We start from the raw sequence: 24,166 nt of genomic DNA on the forward strand, positions 1-24,166 counted from the left end.
ATATTTACCGTAGTAAGTTTACCCTAGACTTTTCACAGGTTTCAGTTTGGAGTTCACTTTGAGGTGTTTCGTTTATGAATACTGAGCTAAAATAATTGTTTAAAATATCACACATTCCTTCATTTGAATATTCAAGTTGACCGTCAGCAGATGATAGTAGACCAATGTGATTCCTTACAACCTTTTTATCTCTAATGTAACTATAGAATTCTTTGGGATTCTCTTTGGATTTATCAGCGATATTCATTTTGTATTGTTGTTTTTGTTTTTTTATTGTCTTTTTTAAATTTCTCTGCATTAATACATAACTTTGATAGTCATTGGATGCACCTGAGCACTTATATTTCTTGTAAGCCTGTTTCTTTTTAGCAATACTTTTTTCAGTTTCTTTGTCAAGCCATTTTGGGTGAGCCTGATTTGGGGGACATCTGTCCTTAAAAGGAATGTAAGTTTGAATCATCTTAGTGAGTGTATTTTGAAATATTTCCCACATCTGATCTACAAGTCTTTTGCTTAATTTTGCCTCCCAATCTGTAAGCTGAAGCTCCTGACGTAGTCCTATGAACTGAGTTTTACTGAAATCGGGTATTTTAGAAACACAAGTATCTATTCTAAAATGTTTTAGTAGTTTGAATCTAACTAAATTGTGATCAGTTTCACCAACTTCTACATTGGTTATCATGCTTTCACGGCTAGTGATCAATAGACTGAGTAAGATTCCATGTCTTGTGGGCTCTTTTACATGCTGAACTAAGTGATTGTCACCGAGAAAATCTATCAAGCGACTACCTATAAGCCCATGTTCAAGGGTCATCTAATCAATATCAGTGAAATTGAAGATATAGACAATATATTTATATTTAAACCAATGATGGAAAATTAACTTTGATGCAAAAAAAATGCAAAGTGTTAGAAATGGATAAAAGATAAAAATAGTTTGTAAATGAACTCAATGAAAAATGAATGTTGCAAAAGCAAAAGATAAGAAAGATCTGAGAGCACTGTGATCTGACAAACATATCAGTAAAATTGTGGGTGAAAATATAGACTATCGACAAAAATAAAAGTAGCTTTTCATTACATGGACAAGATGATAAAATTCTAAATCTTATTTCCACAAGCTTTTCAGATCACTTTTCATTTTAACCTATTCTGTATGCTACATTTTTTTCTGTATATGAATACTCCAACTTCATATTGGTGATGCCATCCTTTTGTTCAAAATTTAGTCTCTTTGAATTCTCTTTCCATTTTGTTGCTAGCACACTCCCTCTTCAACCATTGTATTTTTATTATTCTTAAACCTCTCCTTCCAGTTTTTATTTTAGTTTTTATTGGCCCTTTTTCTTCCTATCCTATTTTCCTACTTTTCCCAAAGAAATTCAGATCTTGAAACTATTTTCATTATCAGCACTACTCATATCTATGTCTGCCCCCATGCCATTCCATCCCATTAGAGCAGAGTCCACCACTTGTTAATTGCATGAAAAAATGCAGATCATTACATCAGTTTCATTATGAAAATAAAAACATAAACAAGCACATGCAAACAAGTAAAAAAATGTATATCATATTACTTCTTATTTTCATGTGTGCATTTAATATAAGTAAAACTATGGTGGATAACCAAGGTGAAAGGGGCATTAGATGCAAGAGGAATGTCTGTTGAGCAAGGAAGGGGAAGTGCAAAAGATAAAGAGTAGATAGAGTGGTTGGAAATGAAGAAATGATGTATACTCTACTTTCTTTTTGAGTGGAAGGTGGGTGGGGGTGGGGGGTTACCATCTAATGAAGTAGTGAGGGTAAACCAGCTCTGGCTGTCAGGCCTTGCTATGGAGGAACTGTGTTTTGCTGCATTGCCTTAGATGCAAGTGGTGTGGCAAGGGACAGTGATGGTCCTTCATCTACAAGGTGCTAAGATGGGAGGGGCACTGTGGAATTCGGATGGGTGTGGGATGGGTGTTGGGTGAGTATTTACCTAATTGTAGTACAGTATACAGGAGAGAAGCAATACTTGTTGGGTTTCATCTCCTAATCTCCTGTTTATCATATTTAGCCTCAAATTCATACAATATAGTGAGTTCTTTGACTGCCACCTTCCATATAAGCGGGAAAAGTTCTATTGGTGTGTATGTAAGCCTGTTTTTTTTTGAGAACTGAATTCATCAGCATACAAAGATACCTGTGAGACAAACATAAGAGAATAATTTCTTTGGCCTTTGTGTGATAGTAGCTTCCCATCAGTGAAACATGAAACTGCAACCATTACTACAATTGTCTTCAATACAGAGTAAAGGAGGCAAGTAAATATTTCAGTGAGATGTAACGCATTATTTGAAGTGAGTATTTGGGGATGAATGTAAAGAGAAAATTGTATAAACTGATTATACCCTGGCACTTAGAGAAAAAGACTTCGAATTTAAGGGAAGCAGAAAGGCACAGTGAATGTTTTTATGATGAAAAGTTTGAGAAATATGATAGATGTTATTAGATTGGATAGCAAGAAATGTGGAGGAGAGGCACAGAATGAAGTCAGAAAGAGAACAGTGGGATGGGACATATCAAAGAATGCTGTGGTGATTTGAGTATATGAGGTAATGAATGAGGAAAGGTTTGCAAAAATAATGTAGAACGCAGAAGTGGATGACATGAATTTGATAGGAAGACCAAGAATAAGTTGGAGGGATAGGATGAAGGAGTTTTTGGATAGGCAAAGACTGTATTAAATAGGAATACAGAGTGCAAAAGTTGAGGACAAATGGAAGGAGAGTGCGTGTGGATGAAAGGATGATGTAGTGTGAGGGAATGTTCTCATTTACTTCATAAATTATTTTGAATGGATGAGAAAGGAGTGGTCACCATGTGATGAAACAGCAGGGGTAAACCAGCTCTGGTTGTTACATTCTGCTGTAGAAGAGATTTGACTGACAGGAGACAGGAATTACCCTTCATCTATGAGATGCTCAGGGTGATATTTTAACTGTATATGATGTAAGTGTGTGTTTTGAATTAGCCACTCCCTTATAAGGAGGGAACCTTTGGGAAATACATATTTTCTTCAGTACCCACCAACATTCATCTTCACCTGAGGTGATATCCTGAGAGTCTATTAAATATTTGCACTGGGCCCAAGATCTCTTACTATTTAATCTATGTGCTAGGCACAAAACCTTTATCAACTTTTATCTTTCCTGCATTTTTTCACAGGAAGTATTGACAGTCAGTGACTTCTTCCCTCCTATTCTTACTGGCTGATGATCAACCAGTCCATTGCCCCAAAGTGACACAGAAACAAACACACACAAATACAACACATGGAGCATTCCAGCTTTTCTTCCTAGAGACCTGTGAAAGGCCCTAAGGACTGTTGCCAGTCACTGTAGAGACACAGGTTTCCAGTTAGTGAAACTTGAGGCAACAAGTATTATAATCTAATCAATTAGTATTTATAAAATAGCATCCTTAGTCTTTCTGTAAATCTTCAGTATAATTATTTATCAATGGGTCAAGATAGGCATTATCATTTTATACTTAGTGCTGGATAAGAATGAAAAACTTTCTATATGATATTTGTACTAAATGGATAGCTCATTAACACTGGAATGGAAAGAGTAAAACATATGAAGCAATGCTATATCTATAGATAAATGAAAATATTAGAATGTAATATGGACATGGAATAAAGAAAAAAATAAAGCAGGAAAATCCTTTAATGTTATTATCCAATAATAACGACAATACTCTATGTTAGTTCTTAGCATTATTGCACTTACATACACATGAATAGCATGAAACTGTTTAGACCAAACATAAATGACTAATGCCAGGAGACAATTTACAAACATGAAGACTAAGCTTACTATTCTAAGTTCTATGAAATCTTATCCTTCTTACAATATGAAAAAGAATATATTTCACCAACTATAAAACATTTCCTATACCTAATTAAACACTGAAAGCTGAGCTTCATATCTACAACAATTATAAGAACTTAAAAGAGTAGAAAAATTTAATAGTTGTGCTACAAATGAGCTGAGACTAATCTTCTACACTTCACTGACCAATTATATTTAACCTAGAGCCATATAAAATAATGAAAGCATCACTTATAATAATGCATCAACTATAATGTACCTATTAATTTCATTTACTTACATAATTTCCATTTACTGTTAAAACAAATATTCAACATTACTCTGCTAAAGCTTCACTGATCTCAAATAATTTCCATCTAGATTTTCAGATGTTACATAAACCTTTCCAATTCATGAAAAAATAGTAACATTCCAACCTGTGCATCCCCATTTTCATCAGATGTTCCTATCATTGTATGCCTTTTCATTAGCCAAAATCATGAATAAATTGCATAAAGCATTAAGGCACATCTGTTGTACTGTGCTATTCATAATAATGTTCAATGAGGTTTCAATTCATGTCAACTTCATCCATAATTAGAGATAAACATTCGCATACTGATAATATCTCTTATTTTATTTATTAGGAACTCAATACAAACAGTATTTTAGTGCCATTGTCAATTCAGATGCAAACATTATGGCCCCAATGACTCAGGAAGACAGTTCTTTTAATGCAATCATTATTGTACTCTGTATATACTATTGCTCATCTAGTAGAATACATCATTCATTTAAGTTATTCTGTCATCATATATTAATACAAATGCATTGCATAACTTTTAAGTATTTTCATTCAACAAAGTTCCCATGTCAAACTCTGTTTGGGATTAAGAACACTCAAAAGTATTTTCATGTAATTTGATCATGGAATCTAAGCTGTTCCATTCCATAATCCTCAATATGTAAGAATGTACATGACAATAAGAATACTTTAAGATTATTAGGGTGTTTTTCTGTTTATTCCTTTCCTTCATCATTGGGGCACAGAAGAAAACAATGATACATATACACACCAAGTGGATGTACAAACAGGTAAGAGTAACTGGATTGATGTACCTGTTATTCACATTACTTTTGATTTTCTATATATTAGCCATTCAATAGTGAGCAAATTGTATATAGTTTAGTCATTCAAGGCTGCGGTCTAAGAGTCCTTGCCAACACTGAGCACATTTCAATACATCTCACACAATACAAGAATGAAGAGCAACATTAAGGTGTGGCATAATAACACATTAGAAAGATCCATCAACTGTGCTGAGTGTCAAACTGCAGCAAGACCCACTCAGCTAGCTACTCGAATCCATTGGAGTCCCCATAGCCTGAGAGGAAGAAGGAACTGCAGTGGCTGCAGACGTGAGGTTGGTCATACTTCCTGCAGCATCAACAAGTGCTGTGTGGATGTCCTTAGCAAATATGACTTGATTTTTTATAGTAGATACATAATGAGCATACTTTGGTATGTCTGATGGCCTTTCACATGGTGTCACGGTGACTGGACTTGGTGTGTACCTATTAGATGCATTTATTTGTGCATGGAAGTCTATTGCTGTTTTCTGAAAAAGAAAACAAATTTATGTAGAAAGTTGACCAATACCAACCCCTTCAACATGATGATACTCTACATATTTTGCTGTCCCTAATTATGAGGGGCAAACTGGAGACTACACAAGCTTAATCAACCAAGATCCCATTTTCACCTGAATCTACCTTTCAGATGAATAATATTGTCTGATCTACATCCTTTTCAGTGAATGAGGAGGGAGGATCCTCATATAATGAAGTGGTAGGGGTACACTTGCATTGGTTGTCAGGCCCTGCTATGGAGGTGCTGTGCTGTGTCTTACTCCATTGCCTCTAACCCAAGCAGTGTGTTGGGGGACAGGGACCCTGTGTCCATAAAGAGCTAATATGGGAGTGACACTAAATGGGTTTTGGAAGGGTATGAGATGGGTGTAGGGTAAATATATGCTTTGACTCAACCACCCCTCTCTTAACCATTTCAGTGCGATGATGCCTACGTAGGTGTCATAATGTATGTGTTGGTACACACGGATGCCAGCGTCGGCATCTTGATTATAATTTTTGTAGTTGTACATGAGTTACTCCCAGATTCTGTGAACTGGTTTGACCATGTTTTCTGAATTTATCATTACTCAGAGTAAAAGAGAATGAGTAATATAGCATTGACTTTATATTCTATAATGTGAGTAGTGTAATGCATTGTACATATGACAGCCAATGAGAATTTGACTCGTACTGAAGTGGTTAAAGGCGGAAAAGCTTTAAGGCATATACAATTAAATATACATATACCATGGGCTTTTTCCCCCTTACAAGGGAGGCAGCCAAAGTCAAAGGCATAAATCCACTTCCACCCATTTCATTCCCACATACTCCACTCCCATTCACCATCCCTCCCTCCCTCTTTTCCTGGCTCCTCCTGGATGATGGGTCATCTCTGCATCTTGCCCACTGCCCTAGATCAGAAGCAATGTAGCAAGACAAAGCACATCCACAGCAAGGCAGCATCATTTAATTGGTGCCCCCACCCTCTCTGTCCCCTCGTGCAGAAAAGAGAAGACAGGGAGAAATCCCTTCCTGCCTTCTCCCTTCCTTGCTCAACAGACATCCCCCTCTTGCTCAATCCCCCTTTCACCCCATCTATCCATCTCATCCTTGGTCATCTTCTCATGTTTGCTCCATCCACCTCTGCCTTCTACACCTCTTTTACTAATCTTTCTTCACTCATTCTTTCCATGTGTCCAAATCATCCCAATACTCTTTTATTGGCCCTATCTGCCATCTCTTTTTCCACCCCGGCTCTCCTCCTCACCTCCTAGTTTCTCACTCTATCCAACCTTGTAACTCCTACCATACTTTCCAGACAGTGCTGTCGGCACAGTCATACCTTCATATAATCTCCTCTTTGCATCCATTCCCAATTGCCTATTTCTCATTACATTTTTTAATTCCCTTAAGGGCAGGTAGAGTGCCAGAGGACTGGAGGAGTGCCTGTACAGTTCTGCTTTACAAGGAAAAAGGGGACAAATGCGAGTGTAGTAGTTTCAGAGGGATCAGTTTCTTGAGTGTAGTTGGGAAGGCTTATGGTAGGATTTTGAGAGGATTAGGAGGGGAACAGTGTGGGTTTAGAAAGGGTAGTGGTTGTGTGGATCAGATTTTTGTGGTAAAATAGAAATGGGAGAAAGGTTTTGCAAAAGATAAAGATATTTTTTGGGCCTTTATGGATTTGGAAAAGGCTTATGATAGGGTAGACAGGAAGGCATTGTGGGAGGTTTTGCAGATATATGGGATCAGGGTAAAGCTATTTAGGGCAGTCAAGAGTTTTTACAAGAGTAGTAGAGCCTGTGTTAGAATTGGAAATGGAGAGATCAAGTGGTTTAAGGTAAAAGTGGAACTGTGTCAGGGATGTGTCATATCACCATGGCTGCTCAATGTGTACATGGATGGAATGGTGTAGGAGGTAAATGCAAAGGTAATGGGCAGGGGACTGAAGATGGTTTAACCACTTCGGTACAATGACGCCTATGTAGATGTCATGAGGTGCGAGTAGATATACAAGCATACTGGCATTGGCATCTTGAATATACAGTAATCCCTCCCGTATCCGGATCAACTGAGCCACGGCTGTGATGGATACACTGAGTTTCCAGATACACAGATTTTTTTTTAGCCATTATTATCAAAGAAAAAGAGGGTTAAAAAAAACAAAAAAAACTGTTATTGTGCCCAATACATTGTTATTTTATTGTAAATAAATGTATAAACACAAGTGTACATTAATGTGTATAAAAAAAAACACACACACAGTACATACTGTACAGTACTACATGATTATATCATGGTGTGGGCAGTGGCAGCAGTGGTGGTGATGGAGTTGACTGAGGTGTTGCTGTAGGAGAGCGAGTTGGTGGTGGTGATGAGTCATCACGAGTTCATGGTGGTGGTGATGATGACTCTTGACGAGTTGATGGCCCTGGTTGTGGTGAGTCCTCATGAGTTGATTTTGATGGTGGTGGTGGTGATGACGAGTCATGATGAGTGGATGGCCCTGTGCGTGGTGCGTCCTCACGAGATGATGATGTTACCTTGAAGAAGGTGTCCAGCTTGGTCTGCCTCGTAGGCCACTAGCTGTGTTTTCTGATCAGCATTTCTTGAATCATCCGTAATGATGAGGTGTAGCTGCGCATTTCTTCGTCAGCAGCAGGATGTTCAATAAAATCCAGGAGCACTTCAAGGCTTGCCCTGGCCTCAGAAAACTTAGGCCTTGCCTCAACAACAACCTCATCATTATCATCATCATCACTATCAGAGTGAGGCTCATCCGGGTGGATCACCACTACAGTAATTTCTTCTTCGGTTTGCAAGTGCATCCCAGGGTCCTTTGTCACACTCTAGCCAGTCTTGCATGTCCTCTTCTGTCGCCGCTTTACCTGGGATGGGGCATGGGGGAGGAAGGGTGTGGGACGTGCGGGCTGTTTGAATCATTCCAGATATGTTCGCCAGATCCTGGTCACCATTCGGATACTAGAGGGAACTCTGGTAGTTACAGGGCATCTGGATAGTGGCGAGTTCCGAATAATGGCGAACTGGATATGGGAGGGATTACTGTATATATATTTTTGCAGTTGTACATGAGTTATCCCCAGAATCTGTGAACTGGTTTGATCACATTTTCTGTGTTTACTATTACTCAGAGTACAAGAGAACAAGTAATACAACAGTGACTTTATATATTATAATGCATGTAGTGTGATTAACCATACCTTCAGTAGCCGATGCTGCATGTGAGAATTTGAGTTGTACTGAAGTGGTTAAGAAAATGGAGAAATGTAGAAGGTGAGCCAATTGTTGTTTGCTGATGACACTGCGCTTGTGGCAGGGTCAGAGAGGGGATTAAGGAAGTTAGTGACAGAGTTTGGGAATGTACGTAATAGGAGAAAGTTGAAGGTAAATATGGGTAAAAGCAAGGTGATGAGATGTACAAGGGGAGAGGATAGCAGCAATTTGGAAGTAAGTCTTCAAGGAGAGAGGCTGGATGTGGCAGGAAAGAGAGGAATGGAGGTGGAGGTAAATTGTAGATTGAGAGAAGCAAGTAAATGCCTTGGGGGATCAAAAAGTGTAATTCTAGTAATACATGTAAATAAATATTAATAAACTTTAAAAATACTCAAAATATAACACACATACCACAAATTTTGGTAAATCAGTCAACAAAATTTGTTAAATTACTACCACTAAATATGATCTCTGTACCAAGGGCTTTTCCCCCCTTATAAGGTAGGTGCTCTCTTTCTGCTTCTGACCCAGGGCAGTGGACAAGGTGCAGGGATGACCCATCATCCAGGAGGTGCTAAGATGAGAGGGAGGGTGGAGGGGTGTGGAGTGTATTCAGGGATGGAATGGGTGGGAATGATTTTATGCTTTTTCCTTTTTGGCTACCTCCCTTGTAAGGGGGAAAAAGCCTTGGTATATGTATGTATGTATAAGGGAGGTAGCCAAATCAAAAGGTATATACTCACTCTCATCCACCACCTTTTCCTCCCTCTCACCTTAGCTTCTCATGGATGTCGGGTTATCTCTGAGACCTGCCCACTACCCTGGGTTAGAGGCAATGCATCAAGACACAGCACATCCACAGCAAAGCTGCTTCACTTATCGGCAAAATTTTGCCTGACTGCATGCTTGTTTTATTGTGGCTTGTGTTTGTGCACATATCTGCCCCCTTCCTCATCCGAAAACTTCAGAGCAAAAGAAAATACGAGACCTTTGCTGTCTCTAGCCTAGGGGTTTATCACTCCAGTGATTTCGTTTTTCTTATTAAATAATTTTTTTGTCCGACTGATGTTGAGTTTGTATCCCGCTGTTTTTTACTTTTTACAAAGAAATGCAATTAGTCTGTCTGAATGCACCTGTTAAAGTAAGATCTGGACAATAGTTATTATTAGCAAACATAATAATTCCAAGTGATATTCATTGTAGATCTTTATACACATAAAATTCAAACCAGAAAGTGAAAGTTTACCATTAACTTGGCTTTTATTTACTTTTTCTTATTCCAATAATACAGTAAGTCCTCGTTATTCGGTACATATGCATTCCTGAAAACCTTACCGCAAATTGAAAATACTGTATACCGAACCCATTATAACATGTAATAATAGGATATGGCAGACATACCTTCTCCCTGCCCTTTCCTCTTCAAAATATCTAGCGGATACCGTATCTGTGAGTTTTTCTTACCATAAATAGAATCAAGGGTAGTAATTACCAAATACCGTAACTGTGAATTTACCAGATAAAGAATTACCATATAAGGAGGACTCACTGTATCTCAATATTAGCTATTTTTGCCTGTTACCAAGCTTTGTCAAACATGAATTATTTCTAAGTCCAACTGGAGGATTACCTTCTTTCTCAAAAGAAGAGAAGTTGATTTTCAGCTGCAAGGTGTGTCTTTCCAAGTCTTTTCTTATTAAGGGGCACATGTCAAGTCTAAACAACCTCAAACAGCACATGAAAAGATTGCATACTATCAAGTTCATACAGTTTGAGGAGAGGGTGAAGGCAGGTTCTTTTCACAGGAAATCTAGGCTTAGGCATCCTTAGATTTGAGAAGCTGCACTTCATTGAGCTCATTTTCACTCTCATCTCCCAAGAAAGCACACCAGCATAACGACTGCTGGCAATGGCATAATGGATTTATGGACTAACGGTACATATATACATATACCAAAGGCTTTTTCCCCCTACATGGGAGGTAGCCAAAAAAGAAAAAAGCATAGAAACCACTCCCATCCATTCCATTTCCTATATATTCCACTCCCCTCCACCCTCCTCCCTCCCTCTTATCTTGGCATCTCCTAGATGCATTCTTCTTAAATTAATGAAGTAATGATTAACAAAGTTAGCTTTTTGGTTAATGGTGCCCACCTCTGGTGTTCTAGAAGTAGTATAAGGGAGATTGTATTATTGTCTGGGGTTTGTTACTGTGGGGCACTGTAGTATGAGGTGTTTTGTGTCTTCTAAATGATGGTTGCATCTAGGACAGTTTGAATCTGAGGCCAAGCATGTTCTGTGTTAGTACTGTGTTAATGCTGGATGGTCCCCTGAATGCAGGTATGCCAGTATGGTTCTTGTCAGGTGTGGGAGGGTTTTCAACACAATATTTCTTCCCTAAGTGACTCATGGTCCCATCTAGGGGCTGTTGCCAGTTTCCTGGAAGCCACAGGTCTCCTGTAAGAGAGATCAGGGACAGCAGATTTACTGATATAAGGATGATTAAAAAAGAATAGCTGAAACAAGGGATAATAAAGATTAAAAAGTGACTAAGAAGTACTCTATGAGAAGAGATTTGTCTCTGAATACAGAAAAAACACTATGTAACTCAGGTCTATAGGAATGCTACTAACACTTCTAAAGTGTTAAATTCATATAACTATGCAGCCAATATCTAAGTGTGAGGCCTATAACATAAATATATACTCCATTATCAGGGAGTGAGCAACTCAAAACATGCACCAATTCTTTAAAGGAGAAAAATACAGTAAGGGGATTTCCAGTCCTTTCATAGCATACATGGGAATATGGTAGTGTCATTCTTATCCCCCTGCCACAGGAGTATGAGAAATGAAAAAGTGGTGTCCTTGGAGTGGCACAATAGTGATTATGGAACATAAAAAAACACAGGATAGGCAAATCTAAAGTGACTCAATATTCCTGTACGAGTAGAGATTTATTTCCCAATACTGTGTGAATGTTGCATGACTGATCTGTGGGGGAGTTACTTTAGTTCATAAAGCAGCGTTTCTCAACCAGGGTTCCCCAGAACCCTAAGGTTCCACAAAAGGTCCCTAAGGGTTCCACGAGAACAAATAAGCTAATGCACTTTTGATTTTTTATTTAATTTCATATATGTAATATAATTAAAGACACAAGACATATTCTTGGTTATTGTAATAATGTAATATAGACATCATCCTATCTGATCTATTATTACAATGAAAATAAAATGAGAAAGATATGGTATATATTTCGTTTTTTTTTTTTTTGTGAAGGGGTTCCTTGAGATATGCAATTTATTTTATAGATTGAGAAACGCTGTCCTAAAGTATCAACTGCATTTAACCATGTAAATGACATGGACCAATGATGGGTATCTACATGTGGTGGTCATGCAAGATTGACTGTCAAGCTGCCCATTTTCGAAACCTGTGAATCCTTACACCTCTATTAGAAGGTGCACCCTGATGGGCTGACATTTGGTCCCAGACTAGTCCCACCATCCCTCTTTCAATATCAACTGTGTTTCTTATACCTCTTCACATATGGTGAGCTGACAACTGGTGACTGTTCCCTTCTTCTACCACTTTCAGCCAATTATAGAGAAACAGCCCCACATCAATAACACAAACAACAAATCACCTTTGCAGGAGACAAATGGCTGGCAGGTAACTGGCACTGGCCACTGGAGAGGCCTATAGGTCACTTAGGTAAAAATATTGAGTTGTTGTCTATAGATACTTTTTCCTTTGGGGAAGAGGGGATTGTCTGTTGAGGAAGGACGGGAGAGGACAGAAGACAGGGGTGAATGGAGAATGGTTGTATATGGATGATGTTGTGATGCATGAGGTGGAATGGGCAGGGGGATGGGGGGTGAGGTAGTATGTATGAGCAAAATTTGATGCAGCCCGATGGGATTTCTCCCTGTCTTCTCCTTTTATGCATGGGGGGATGGAGAGGGGGGGGGGTCACCAATTTAATGAAGCGGCCTTGCTGTGGATATGCTGTGTCTGGCGACACTGCTTCTGACCCAGGGCAGTGGACAAGGTGCAGGGATGACCCGTCATCCAGGAGGTGCTAAGATAAGAGGGAGGGTGGAGGGGTGTGGAGTGTATTCAGGGATGGAATGGGTGGGAACGATTTTAAGCCTTTTCCTTTTTGGGGGAAAAAGCGTTGGTATATGTATGTATGTATATAGATAATGTGGGGCTGTGTAGGATGTGCTCTGTGGTTTCTGTATGAAGGCTGCATCTATGCAATTTGATTCTTAGGCTAGGCCTATTCTCTGCTGGTACTGTTTTAAGAGTTGGATGGTGTCCTGAACACAAGCATGCTAGTGAGGCTCTTGCTTCTCTTGAAAGGAATGTTTCTGTGGAGTAAGAGTATTAAATTTGATGGTCTGTCCTGAAGAGCTTGTTTTGTGTTCTGAATGATGTATATATTCTTTTTTGTGTGGATATGCTGTATGGTACAGGTGTTAGGTTGTAACATTTGAGTAGCTGATGCTGATGTTTTTTATTTTCCCCATTCAGCTGGTTGTACTTGTGTGGTGTAATGGGATTTATGATAATTGTTCAAGGCTCTAGCAAAGAATAGAAAACCTATCATTTTCATATGATATCCTAAGGAGAGCATTTTGTATTAGGAGTGCAGGTCATCCAGTGGGAAGGTTTTGGTGCATCCTGTCATCATTTTCAAAGCTTTATTTTGTATAGTTTGTAAAGTGTCTATACAAAATAAAGCACTGAAAATAATAACAAATTGCACCAAAACCACGCCACTAAAACACTTGTACTCATAAACCTAAATGCCCTCCATAGAATATCATTTGAACTAAACACTAATGTTCTCTCATATACAGATGACCTGACAATAACCCAGCACAGTAAATACACAATAGCAGCAAAGAACACTAAAACTTACTAGAATAAACTAAAACAATGGCTCAAAAATAAGAAACTGGAATCCCTATCCCAGATAACAACAGTGATGTTGCTCACGGCAGAGAACCATGAAAAAAGTAATATTTAATTACCAAATTCTTCCACTGGAAAAGAACCCTAAAATTCTAGGCCTCACATATGATACCATATGATTTTCAGCTCAAATATCAAGGACCTGACAGCAAAACTCAACAATGAAACAAACCTACTTAAATTCATTGCAAGCACTAACTTTGGACAACAGAAAGAAACTCTTAAGAACTTTCTTCAAACAATTCATAAGAGTCGCCTTTGTTTATGCCTCCACAGTATGGTTCCTAACAAAGAAAGAACACAAACAATTTACAAATTTTACAGAATGGAGCATATATAACCTACCTATGTACCAAAGACTTCTTCCCCTTTAAAGGGGAAGTGCCAATAAAGGCACTCACCCACTCCCATCCACCACCCTTTGTTTCCCTCTCATCTTAGCTCTTTGTGGATGAAGGTCATCCCTGTCCCCTACCCACTGCTCAGGTCAGAAGCAATGCAATAAGACACAGTACATCTACAGAAGGGCTGCTTCACTTCCATGGCAACCCTTCCTCCTCATCCCCTCATATGGAAAACAGAGAAGATGAGGAGAAATCCCTTTGGGTGGCTTCAAATTATCATTCATACACACTCATTCTCCACTCACTCTTATATTCCCTTCTTGCTCAAAGCCCCTTTTAACCTTTTGAATATAATGATGCCTATGTAAGCATCATGAGCTGAGAGTGGGGTACATGAGAATGCCGACATCGGTTTCCTGATTATACAATGGAAACTCGCTTGACAAGCATAATTTGTTCCCGAATCTTACTTGTAATGTGAAACACTTGTTAAGCGAAAAAAAATTTCCCATAGAAATCAATGTTAAATACATGCTTAACCCCTTCACTCCGGGCCAAAATCTCGTGGGCAGCATTAGCTGCCAGACATGCGATGCTGCGTCATAATACTCGCATTATAAAAAATAAAGTCACCTCTGTATTGCTCGTTCTCTTTCACCTGTGTATTTTGGTAACCATAGAAAATATGATGAAGCCAGTTTACAGAGTATGGGGGTCACACAGGTACAACTACAATATATGTAATCAAGATGCCGACATTGGCATCCTAGCATACCCACTTGCTCCTCATGACGCCTATGTAGGCGTCATTGTATCGAAGGGGTTAAGAAAAAATACCCCAAAACAATTTGTAATATCTACATACATACATATACCAAGGCTTTTTCCCCCTTACAAGGGAGGTAGCCAAAAAGGAAAAGGCATAAAATCATTCCCACCCATTCCATCCCTGAATACACTCCACACCCCTCCACCCTCCCTCTTATCTTAGCACCTCCTGGATGATGGGTCATCCCTGCACCTTGTCCACTGCCCTGGGTCAGAAGCAGTGTCGCAAGACACAGCACATCCACAGCAAGGCCGCTTCATCAAATCGGCGACCCCCCCCTCTCCGTCCCCCCATGCATAAAAGGAGAAGACGGGGAGAAATCCCTTCGGGCTGCGTCAAATTTTGCTCACACATTCTACCTCACCCTCCATCCCCCTGCCCATTCCACCTCATGCATCACCACATCATCCATATACAACCATTCTCCATTCACCCGTCTTCTGTCCTCTCCTGTCCTTCCTCAACAGACATTCCCCTCTTCCCCAAAGCCCCCTTCACCCCATCCATCCACCTCATCCTAGGACGTCCCCTCATGTTCACTCCCTCCACATCTGCCTTCCATACCTCTTTTACTAGTCTTTCTTCACTCATTCTTTCCATGTGTCCAAACCATCCTAATACTCTTTCATCAACCCTATCTCCCAACTCCCTTTCCACTCCTGTTCTTCTCCTCACCTCCTCATTTCTCACTCTATCCAGCCTAGTAACCCCCATCATACTTCTCAGACACCTCATCTCAAACACATTCAAACTCCTTCTCTCTTCCTCTCTTATGTTCCATGTTTCTGCTCCATACAGTGCTGTCAGCACAATCACTCCTTCATACAGTCTCCTCTTGGCATCCATTCCCAAATGTCTATTCCTCATTACACTCTTCAACCCACCAAGGCATTTATTCGCTTCTCTCAATCTACATTCTACCTCCACTTTCACTCCACCTTTTCCTGCAACATTTGCACCCAAGTATCTAAAACTATCCACTTCCTCCAGTCGCTCTCCCTTAATGCTCACTTCCAGTCTACTGCCACTTTCACTCCTTGTACATCTCATCACCTTACTTTTACCCACATTTATCTTTAGCTTTCTTCTATCACATACTCTCCCAAACTCTGTCACCAACTTCCTCAGTCCCTCCTCCGATCCTGCCACAAGCGCAGTGTCGTCTGCAAACAACAGCTGGCTCACCTCCCACTTTTCTCCATTTTCTTTAACCATCTCCAATCCCTGACCCACTACCCTTGCATTTACCTCTCGCACTACCCTATCCAAGTATAAGTTGAACAGCCAGGGCGACATAATGCATCCTTGATGAAGTCCCACCTTTACCTCAAACCACTCACTCTCTCCATTTCTAATCCTGACACAAGCTCTACTACTCTCATAAAAACTAATAATAATATCTAAAATAGTTTTTTAAATTACTAACTCAAAAAGATAAAAAGATTTTAATGTACAATAAATAAACCTGGGAAAGAATAAATAATTAGTAAAACAGAATAAAAATAAATATAAACACTTGCAATTTATGAAAAAAAGAAGGTAGCTCCTGGCTCAAGGGAGACAGAAACAGGGAGAATATTATTGAGGTGAAGGAAGAAAATCTTCCATCAAGGGAGCTTCCTCTTCACTTGCTGCTATAATAGTCTCACCTGACTCACTAACTTTAAATCTTTTAGGAACATTGGCACAACTGGCACTTTCTTTACGATCCTTTTTCACTAGAAAACTGTCTAGACATCTGTTTTTGTCTATGCTTCTAATTTTGGCAAAAATGTGACACAGAATTATTATTAAAAAAAATTGTAGAGTGCATACCCACTGCCTGATTAGGGTGATACTTCTCAATGTACGATGAAACAGTTTCTCATACTTTAAGCATCTCCCTTATTGCACTGGAAGGTTGTTGCTCTGCTGAGCCTGTTACCTCCTCCTCCCCTGACAAAATCTCCTTCACAACTTCTTGCTGTGAAACAGAATGCAACTCCATAAGATCTTTGGTGGTTAGCTCCTGTCTATGCTCCTTCATAAACTTGTTGATGTCATTGTTATCCACTTCCAGCCCCATGGTCCTGGCCAAAGACACAATCTCCTTGACTGCATACTCCACAGGCACTGACTCGAGCTCCTCAAAGTCACATTCGACAATGCTATCCAGCCAAAGCTTCTTCCAAGCCAAAATAAGGGTTCTCTTGATGACTCCCTCCCATGCCTTGTCGATCATCTTGAGGTAGGCAACAATGTGGAAGTGGTCTTTCCAAAACTCTCTGAGAGTGAGATTGGTCCCCTCAAAACAACACTTGAAGAATGTTTTAGTGTAGAGATTCTTAAAGTTTGAGATGACCTGCTGGTCCATGGCCTGGAGTAAAGGGGTGGTGTTGGGAGGCAGGAACTGGATCTTGATGAACTGAAATTCATCGAGGAGGTCATCTCCTAGACCTGGAGGATGGGCAGGAGTGTTGTCCATAACAAACAAGACATGAAATGGCAGATTCATCTCAGAAGGGCCAAACACCTTATTGATCCAATCAGTAAAAAGGTCACCCAAGCCTTAATGTTGGACCTCCACATCACACTTAGCCTGCTCTTCTGGACTTTACATTTCTTGAAGGCTTGTGGATTTTCTGAATGGTAAATGAGCAGCAGTTTCACTCTCAAATCACCACTTGCATTGGCACAAGACATCAACATAAAATGGTCTTTCATTGGCTTGTGGCTGGACAATGTCTTCTCCTCTACTATTATATAAGTTCGCTTCAGCATCTTCTTCCAGAAAAGACCTGTTTCGTCGCAATTAAAAACCTGCTGCGACACGTAACCCTCGGAATCCACTAGCTTCCCAAAGTCACCAATGAAGTTCTCTGCTGCCTTTGTGTCAGAACTTGCTGCTTCGCCATGACTCACAAAGCTGTGGATGCCAATTCTTCTTTTAAATTTCTTGAACCACCTATGGCTTGCCCTGAATGCTTCTTCTTTGTCCACTGCTGCTCCTGGCATTTTCTTAACAAAGTTGGTGAAAATTACTTTCTCTTTCTCACAAATGATGCTCTTGTTAGTAGTGTTCCCTTGCATTTGCTTTTTATTGAGCCACATGAAAAGCAAATCTTTAACATCGTCAAGAATATGTGGTCATCACATAGATATTTTTGTCATATCCTTTGATGCATGTATCTCCTTAATCTTGTCTTTGTTCTTGAAGACAGTGCAAATTGTTGATGTAGTCTGACTGTATGTGTGTGCTAGGTCAGCCACGCTCACACCTCATTCTCATTTCCCAATTATTTTACGTTTCACTTCTACAGTGATTTGTTTTCTCTTATCCTTGTTTTTTTTGTGTGTATTTTTTTTGGGGGGGTGGGGATATTTTTGCAAGTGAACTTTCCTCTAAGAAAAAAATAAAAATAAATAAATAAATAAAAATAAATCACAGCTAATGCATCTGAACACAAGTTTGGAAAATGTATGATCACAAGCGACATTAAGATGTTAGTAAAACAAATGCTAAACCAGACTGATAGCAGAACTTCCCTGTAACACAAAAAGAATGCTCACTCCCTATATATGTGTCCAGCTCCCATCACTGGCTTCATAATGAATGTATATAACAAATTGATCTGTGACACATTATTTCACCACTAATCAATCATCACATTAAAATTTGTATTGTTTTCAATTGCGCTTCATGATCTACTTAGTTACCACAATGCAATTATTACAATATGGTTGGAAAATATCCAGAAGTGCATCTGCAGAAAATTTATTACAAATATATGTTTTCTATTGTTTTGGACAATAGTATGACACTTTTCTACTATGATATTTTTGTCTACAATGTCATATTTTTGAGTTATGCACCCCACCCTTACAATTATACTAGTAAAATATGAAAAAAAATTCAAAACAACAAAAATGGGGTTATAAATCATTGTGGACAATTCTACATCTCTTTAGTTCCATGAAATTTCTGTTAGAAATCCTTGTTTTTGAGGTATGCCACCCCCTTCCCCTTCATAGTTTTGGGAGTGAGAGCTTGGGAGCTAGGAATTACATACATACATATACCAAGGCTTTTTCCCCCTTTCAAGGGAGGTAGCCAAAAAGGGAAAGGCATAAAAACACTCCCACCCATTTCATCCCTAAATACACTCCACACCCCTCCCACCCTCCCTCTCATCTGAGCAGCTCCTGGATGACGGGTCATCCCTGCACCTTGCCCACCGCCCTGGGTCAGAAGCAGTGTCGCAAGACACAGCACATCCACAGCAAGGCCGCTTCATTTAATTGGCGACCCCCCCTCTCCGTCCCCCCTTGCATATAAGGAGAGGACGGGGAGAAATCCCTTCGGGCTGCGTCAAAATTTGCTTACACATACTACCTCACCCCCCCGCCCATTCCTCCTCATGCAAACACAACATCATCCATATACAACCATTCTCCACTCACCTCTGTCTTCCGTCCTCTCCCTTCCTTCCTCAACAGACATTCCCCTCTTCCCCAAAGCCCCCTTCACCCCATCCATCCACCTCATCCTAGGACGTCCCCTCATGTTCACTCCCTCCACATCTGCCTTCCATACCTCTTTTACTAGTCTTTCTTCACTCATTCTTTCCATGTGTCCAAACCATCCCAATATTCTTTCATCAACCCTATCTCCCAGCTCCTTTTTCACCCCTGTTCTCCTCCTCACCTCCTCATTTCTAGGAGCTAGGAATTGGGGAAGTAAAAGATGAGTGGGTAATTCTAATCTGACCAACTAAACCAAACCCAACCTAGTCTACCCAATCCCACACATGCATAACCTAGTATTGTAGCTACCGTGTTCAAACTAAAGGCAGGAGTCATGGCCCCACTGGATAAACGCTGATTGGCAGAAAGAGTCCCATGACACTCATGGTTACATACGATTGGCTAGAAAGAAAATAGGCATAACTTGAAAATGAGCCGCTTATTACGGAAATGCCATAGAAGAAAAGTGTGTTAGAATAGTCCAAAATAATAGATAATCATGGTTTTATAATTGAATTTGCTGCAGGTGTAATACTGGATATTTTTTATGCACTCATCAGCTGAGTTACTTGAAAACTACAAGATTTACTGGATTTTAAGGGAAAATTTAAGACTCCAAGGTCGAAGTAAAAAAAATTCAAGATCTAGTAGAAAATATCAAGCAGTGGCAACACTGATGGAGAAGCAGATGGGAACAAGCTAGCTATGAGTCACAAAGAGATGCTCCTTGTGAATTGTGGCTAGCTAGGTAGAAAGGAGCCTTCATGCTGAGCATACAAATCACAAAATGTCGCTTGTTAAGTGAGTAAAATTTTCTCTAAAAATTTTGCTCATGTGAATCACTCATTATGTAAGGTGCTCATTAAGCGAGGTTTGACTGTATTTATTTTGTTGTAGCTGAGTGAGCCCCATATTCTGTGAGCAGGCTTGATCACAATTTCTGTGATATTACATTAATTCAGGGTGAAAGAAACAAGTATACAATAAGTCCTCATTATACAGTACATATGCGTTCCTGAAAACCTTACCGCAAATTGAAATTACCATATACCGAACCCATTATATCATGTAATAATAGGATATGGCAGATGTACCTTCTCCCTGCTCTTTCCTCTTCAAAATATCTAGCGGATACCGTATCTGTGAATTTTTCTTACCGTAAATAGAATCGAGGGTAGTAATTACCAAATACCGTAACTGTGAATTTACCGGATAAAGAATTACCGTATAAGGAGGACTCACTGTATCAACAGTAACTTTATGTTTTGTAATGTGCATATTGTGATGAATCATCATACATTAGGCAACCTGATGTGCGTGCAAATATCTGACTCATATTGAAGAGGTTAACTCCATCCATCTCATCCTCAGACATCTCCTTAACTCCATCCCCCTCTGTTTTCCACACTTTTTTTTGCTAATCTTTCTCCACTCATTCTTTCCATGTGCCCAAACCATCCCAATAATCCTTCATCAGCCCTATTTGCCAACTTCTTTACATAATAATGAGTGATGATGATTCAGTTTAGTGTCATGAACTCCTCCCTATCAGGTGGCTAGGGCGGTGCCCCTTACAGAGGACTTTGTGATAGTGATATGGTTTAACGTCACAAACTCCCCCCTATCGGAAGACTAGGATGGTGCCCCTCATAGAGGGCTTTGTAGCTAGAATGGCATTTAATGAACCATGCCCTTGGTCCAGCTTGCCCATAGCAGGGTCTGAACTGCCATCACCTCAACTAAGTAGTAACAGTCTAGCCCATTCAGCCAGTGACCATCTTTTGGACATCTGCTCATAGAATCCTCTCCATAGAACACCACATGAAAATAACAGGAACATAATTCTTTGTCAGAATACTCAACACCACACACCATCACACTATATCTCACAAGCACCACCAACAGGAGAGAAAGAGAGAGAGAGAGAAAAAAATTATGGCAACAAAGCATTCACACAAAACACACTAAACAAGCCCTTCAAGACAGATCACCAAACTAAGTAATCTACCAACAACCCCCAGACATTACATATATACATATACCAATGGCTTTATCCCCTTTACATGGAAGGTAGCCAAAAAACAAAGGCATAACATCCACTCCCACCCATTCCATCCCCACATATTTCACTCCCATTCACCTCCCTCCCTCTCTCTTATCTTGGCTCCTCCTGGATGACAGGTCATCCCTGCATCTTGCCCACTGCTGCCCTGGGTCAGAAGCAATGGAGCAAGACACAGTACATCCACAGCAAGGCCACTTCATTTAATCAGCGACTGCCCCTCTCCATCCCCTCATGCAGAAAAAGAGAAGATGAGGAGAAATCCCTTTGGACTGTCTCTGAATATCATTCACACTTGCTTCCTCACCTCCCATCTCCCACCCATTCCCTTCCATGCATCACAACATCATCCTTAAACAACCATTCTCTACTTACCCCTATCTTCTGTCTTCTCCCATCCTTCCTCCAACGACATTCCCCTTTTTCTCAATGCCCCTTTTACCTCATCCATCCATCTCATTCTTGGTCGCCCCCTCATGTTCACTCCTTCCACCTCTGCCTTCCACACCTCTTTTACTAATCTTTCTCCACTCATTCTTTCTATGTGCCCAAACCATCCAATACTCTTTCATCAACTCTATCTCTCAACTCCCTCTCCACCCCAACTCTCCTCATCACCTCCTTGTTTCTCAATCTATCCAACCTAGTAACCCCTACCATACTTCTCAGGCATTCTATCTCAAACACATTCAAACTTCTCCTCTCTTATATTCCATGTTTCTGCCCCATATTGTGCTGTTGGCACAATCACTCCTTCATACAATCTCCTCTTAGCATCCATTCCCAAATGTCTATTTCTCATTACATTTTTTAACCCCCCAAGGCATTTACTTGCTTCTTTCAATCTACATTCTGCTTCCATTTTCACTCCTTCCTTTCCCACAATATTTGCACCCAAGTATCTAAAGCTATCCACTTCCTCCAATCTCTCTCCCTTAATACTCATTCCCAATTTGCTGCCACATTCTCCCCTTGTACATCTCATCACTTTACTTTTAACCACATTTAACTTCAACTTCTTTCTTTCACACACTTTCACAACCCCTGTCACTAATTTCCTTAATCCCTCCTCTGATTCTGCTACAAGTGCAGTGTCGTCAGCAAACAACAACTGGCTTATCTCCCACTTTTCTCCATTTTCTTTAACAATCTTCAATCCCTGCCCCGTTACCCTTGCATTTACCTCTCGCACCACCCCATCCATGTATAAATTGAACAGCCAAGGTGATATAACACATCCCTGGTGAAGTCCCACCTTTACCTCAAACCACTCACTCTCTCCATTTCTAATTCTAACACAGGCTTTACTACTCTTGTAAAAACTCTTGATGGCTCTTAAGAGCTTTCCTCCTATCCCATATATCTGCAACACAGTGTCTTCCAAATCCTTAAAGCCCAACATAAAAAAAAACTTTCTACATCTGGTAAAATCTGGAGAGCTGGGGTGGAAAAGGAGATGGAAGATAGGGCTGATAAAAAAAGTATTGGGATGGTTTGGACACATGGAAAGAACGAGTGAAGAAAGATCAGTAAAAGAGGTGTGGAAAACAGATGTGGGGGGAGTGAACTTGAGGGAATGGCTGATGATGAGATGGATAGATGGGGTGAAAGGGGTGTTGAGCAAGTGGGGAATATCTGTTGAACAAGGATGGGGTGAAGGCAGGAGATAGGGGTGAGTGGAGAATGGATGTGTACAGATGATACTGTGTTGCAAGGGAGGGGATGGAGAATAGGGGTTGGGAGTGGTGACATATGAATATTTTAATGCAGACTGAAGGGATTTCTCCCCATCTCTTTTTTCAGCATGAGGGGATGGGAAAGGGGGGTCACCAATTAAGTGAAGTGGGTTTGCTATGGATGTGTTGTGTCTTGCTCCATTGCTTCTGATCCATGTGGAGCTGAGAGAGAGGAAAGGGTGGTGGATATGAGTGGGTACTTGTCTTTTGAATTGGCTACCTCCCTGTAATGGGGAAAAAGCCTTGGTATATAGATAGACATCTGGTAAAAACCAATCATATTTGTGCTCAGGACACCATCCAGCATTGAAAAAGTACCAATACAGAATAGGCCTGCCCACAGATTCAAACTGCCCCAAATGCAAATACAGAAAATTTAGACCACTCCATGCTATAACACCCCAATCCCTAAACAACACAATATATCTTCCTTAAATGACTTGTAAACCTGCCCAGACACTGTTGCTAGTTACCTGAAGGCTGTAAGTCTTTTGCAAGTGACCAAGGGTAATGTACCGATTGATTGACTGTAAAGTATTTATGTTTACTTTGCTGATTGTAAGGAATCAATGACTTCTACATGAGGTGCAGCCATGAGGAGCTGGTACCTGGTTTATGGAAGAGGTTCAGAAAAGTAAATAAATGTCTGGGGGAATGAAAAGTGTCATGAAAAACAGGTATCTGGGAATGGACACAAGAATATTCTGCGAAGAGGAGCTTGTGCCCATGCCACTGTAAGGAGTAAATATATAGGGGGCAGAAAGGAAGAACATTACATGTTTGAGATGGACTGTTTAAGAAATATGGGAGTGCTATGAAGATGGATACAGAGTAAAATGAGGAGTTGTGGCAAAGAGTGGGGATGGATAGAGCTGATAGATAGGGTTGATCAAGAAAGATTGGGATTGTTTGGGTATATGGAATAAGTGAAAAAAAAAAAAAGTGTGCATGGATGAGGTGGATGGAACAAACTTGAAGGGATGATCAATAATGAAG

At 40.0% G+C, this 24,166-nt stretch overlaps 1 protein-coding gene across 1 annotated transcript in view; it reads right to left on the reverse strand.

Annotated features, from left to right (window-relative positions):
- Nucleotides 1-3,678: 3,678 nt before the first annotated feature.
- The window catches only part of LOC143038523 (mediator of RNA polymerase II transcription subunit 29-like), a 36,856-nt gene continuing 16,368 nt past the window's right edge, over nucleotides 3,679-24,166 (reverse strand). Inside the window, exon 6 of the mRNA XM_076207821.1 lies at nucleotides 3,679-5,473. Within this exon, the coding sequence (XP_076063936.1) occupies nucleotides 5,207-5,473 (267 nt within the window). The 3' untranslated portion in view covers nucleotides 3,679-5,206. The remainder of the gene's footprint in view (nucleotides 5,474-24,166) is intronic.

This window comes from Oratosquilla oratoria, chromosome 24 (genome assembly GCF_046742065.1).
Source record: "Oratosquilla oratoria isolate Oo_2021 chromosome 24, ASM4674206v1, whole genome shotgun sequence".
Taxonomy (NCBI): Eukaryota; Metazoa; Arthropoda; class Malacostraca; order Stomatopoda; family Squillidae; genus Oratosquilla; species Oratosquilla oratoria.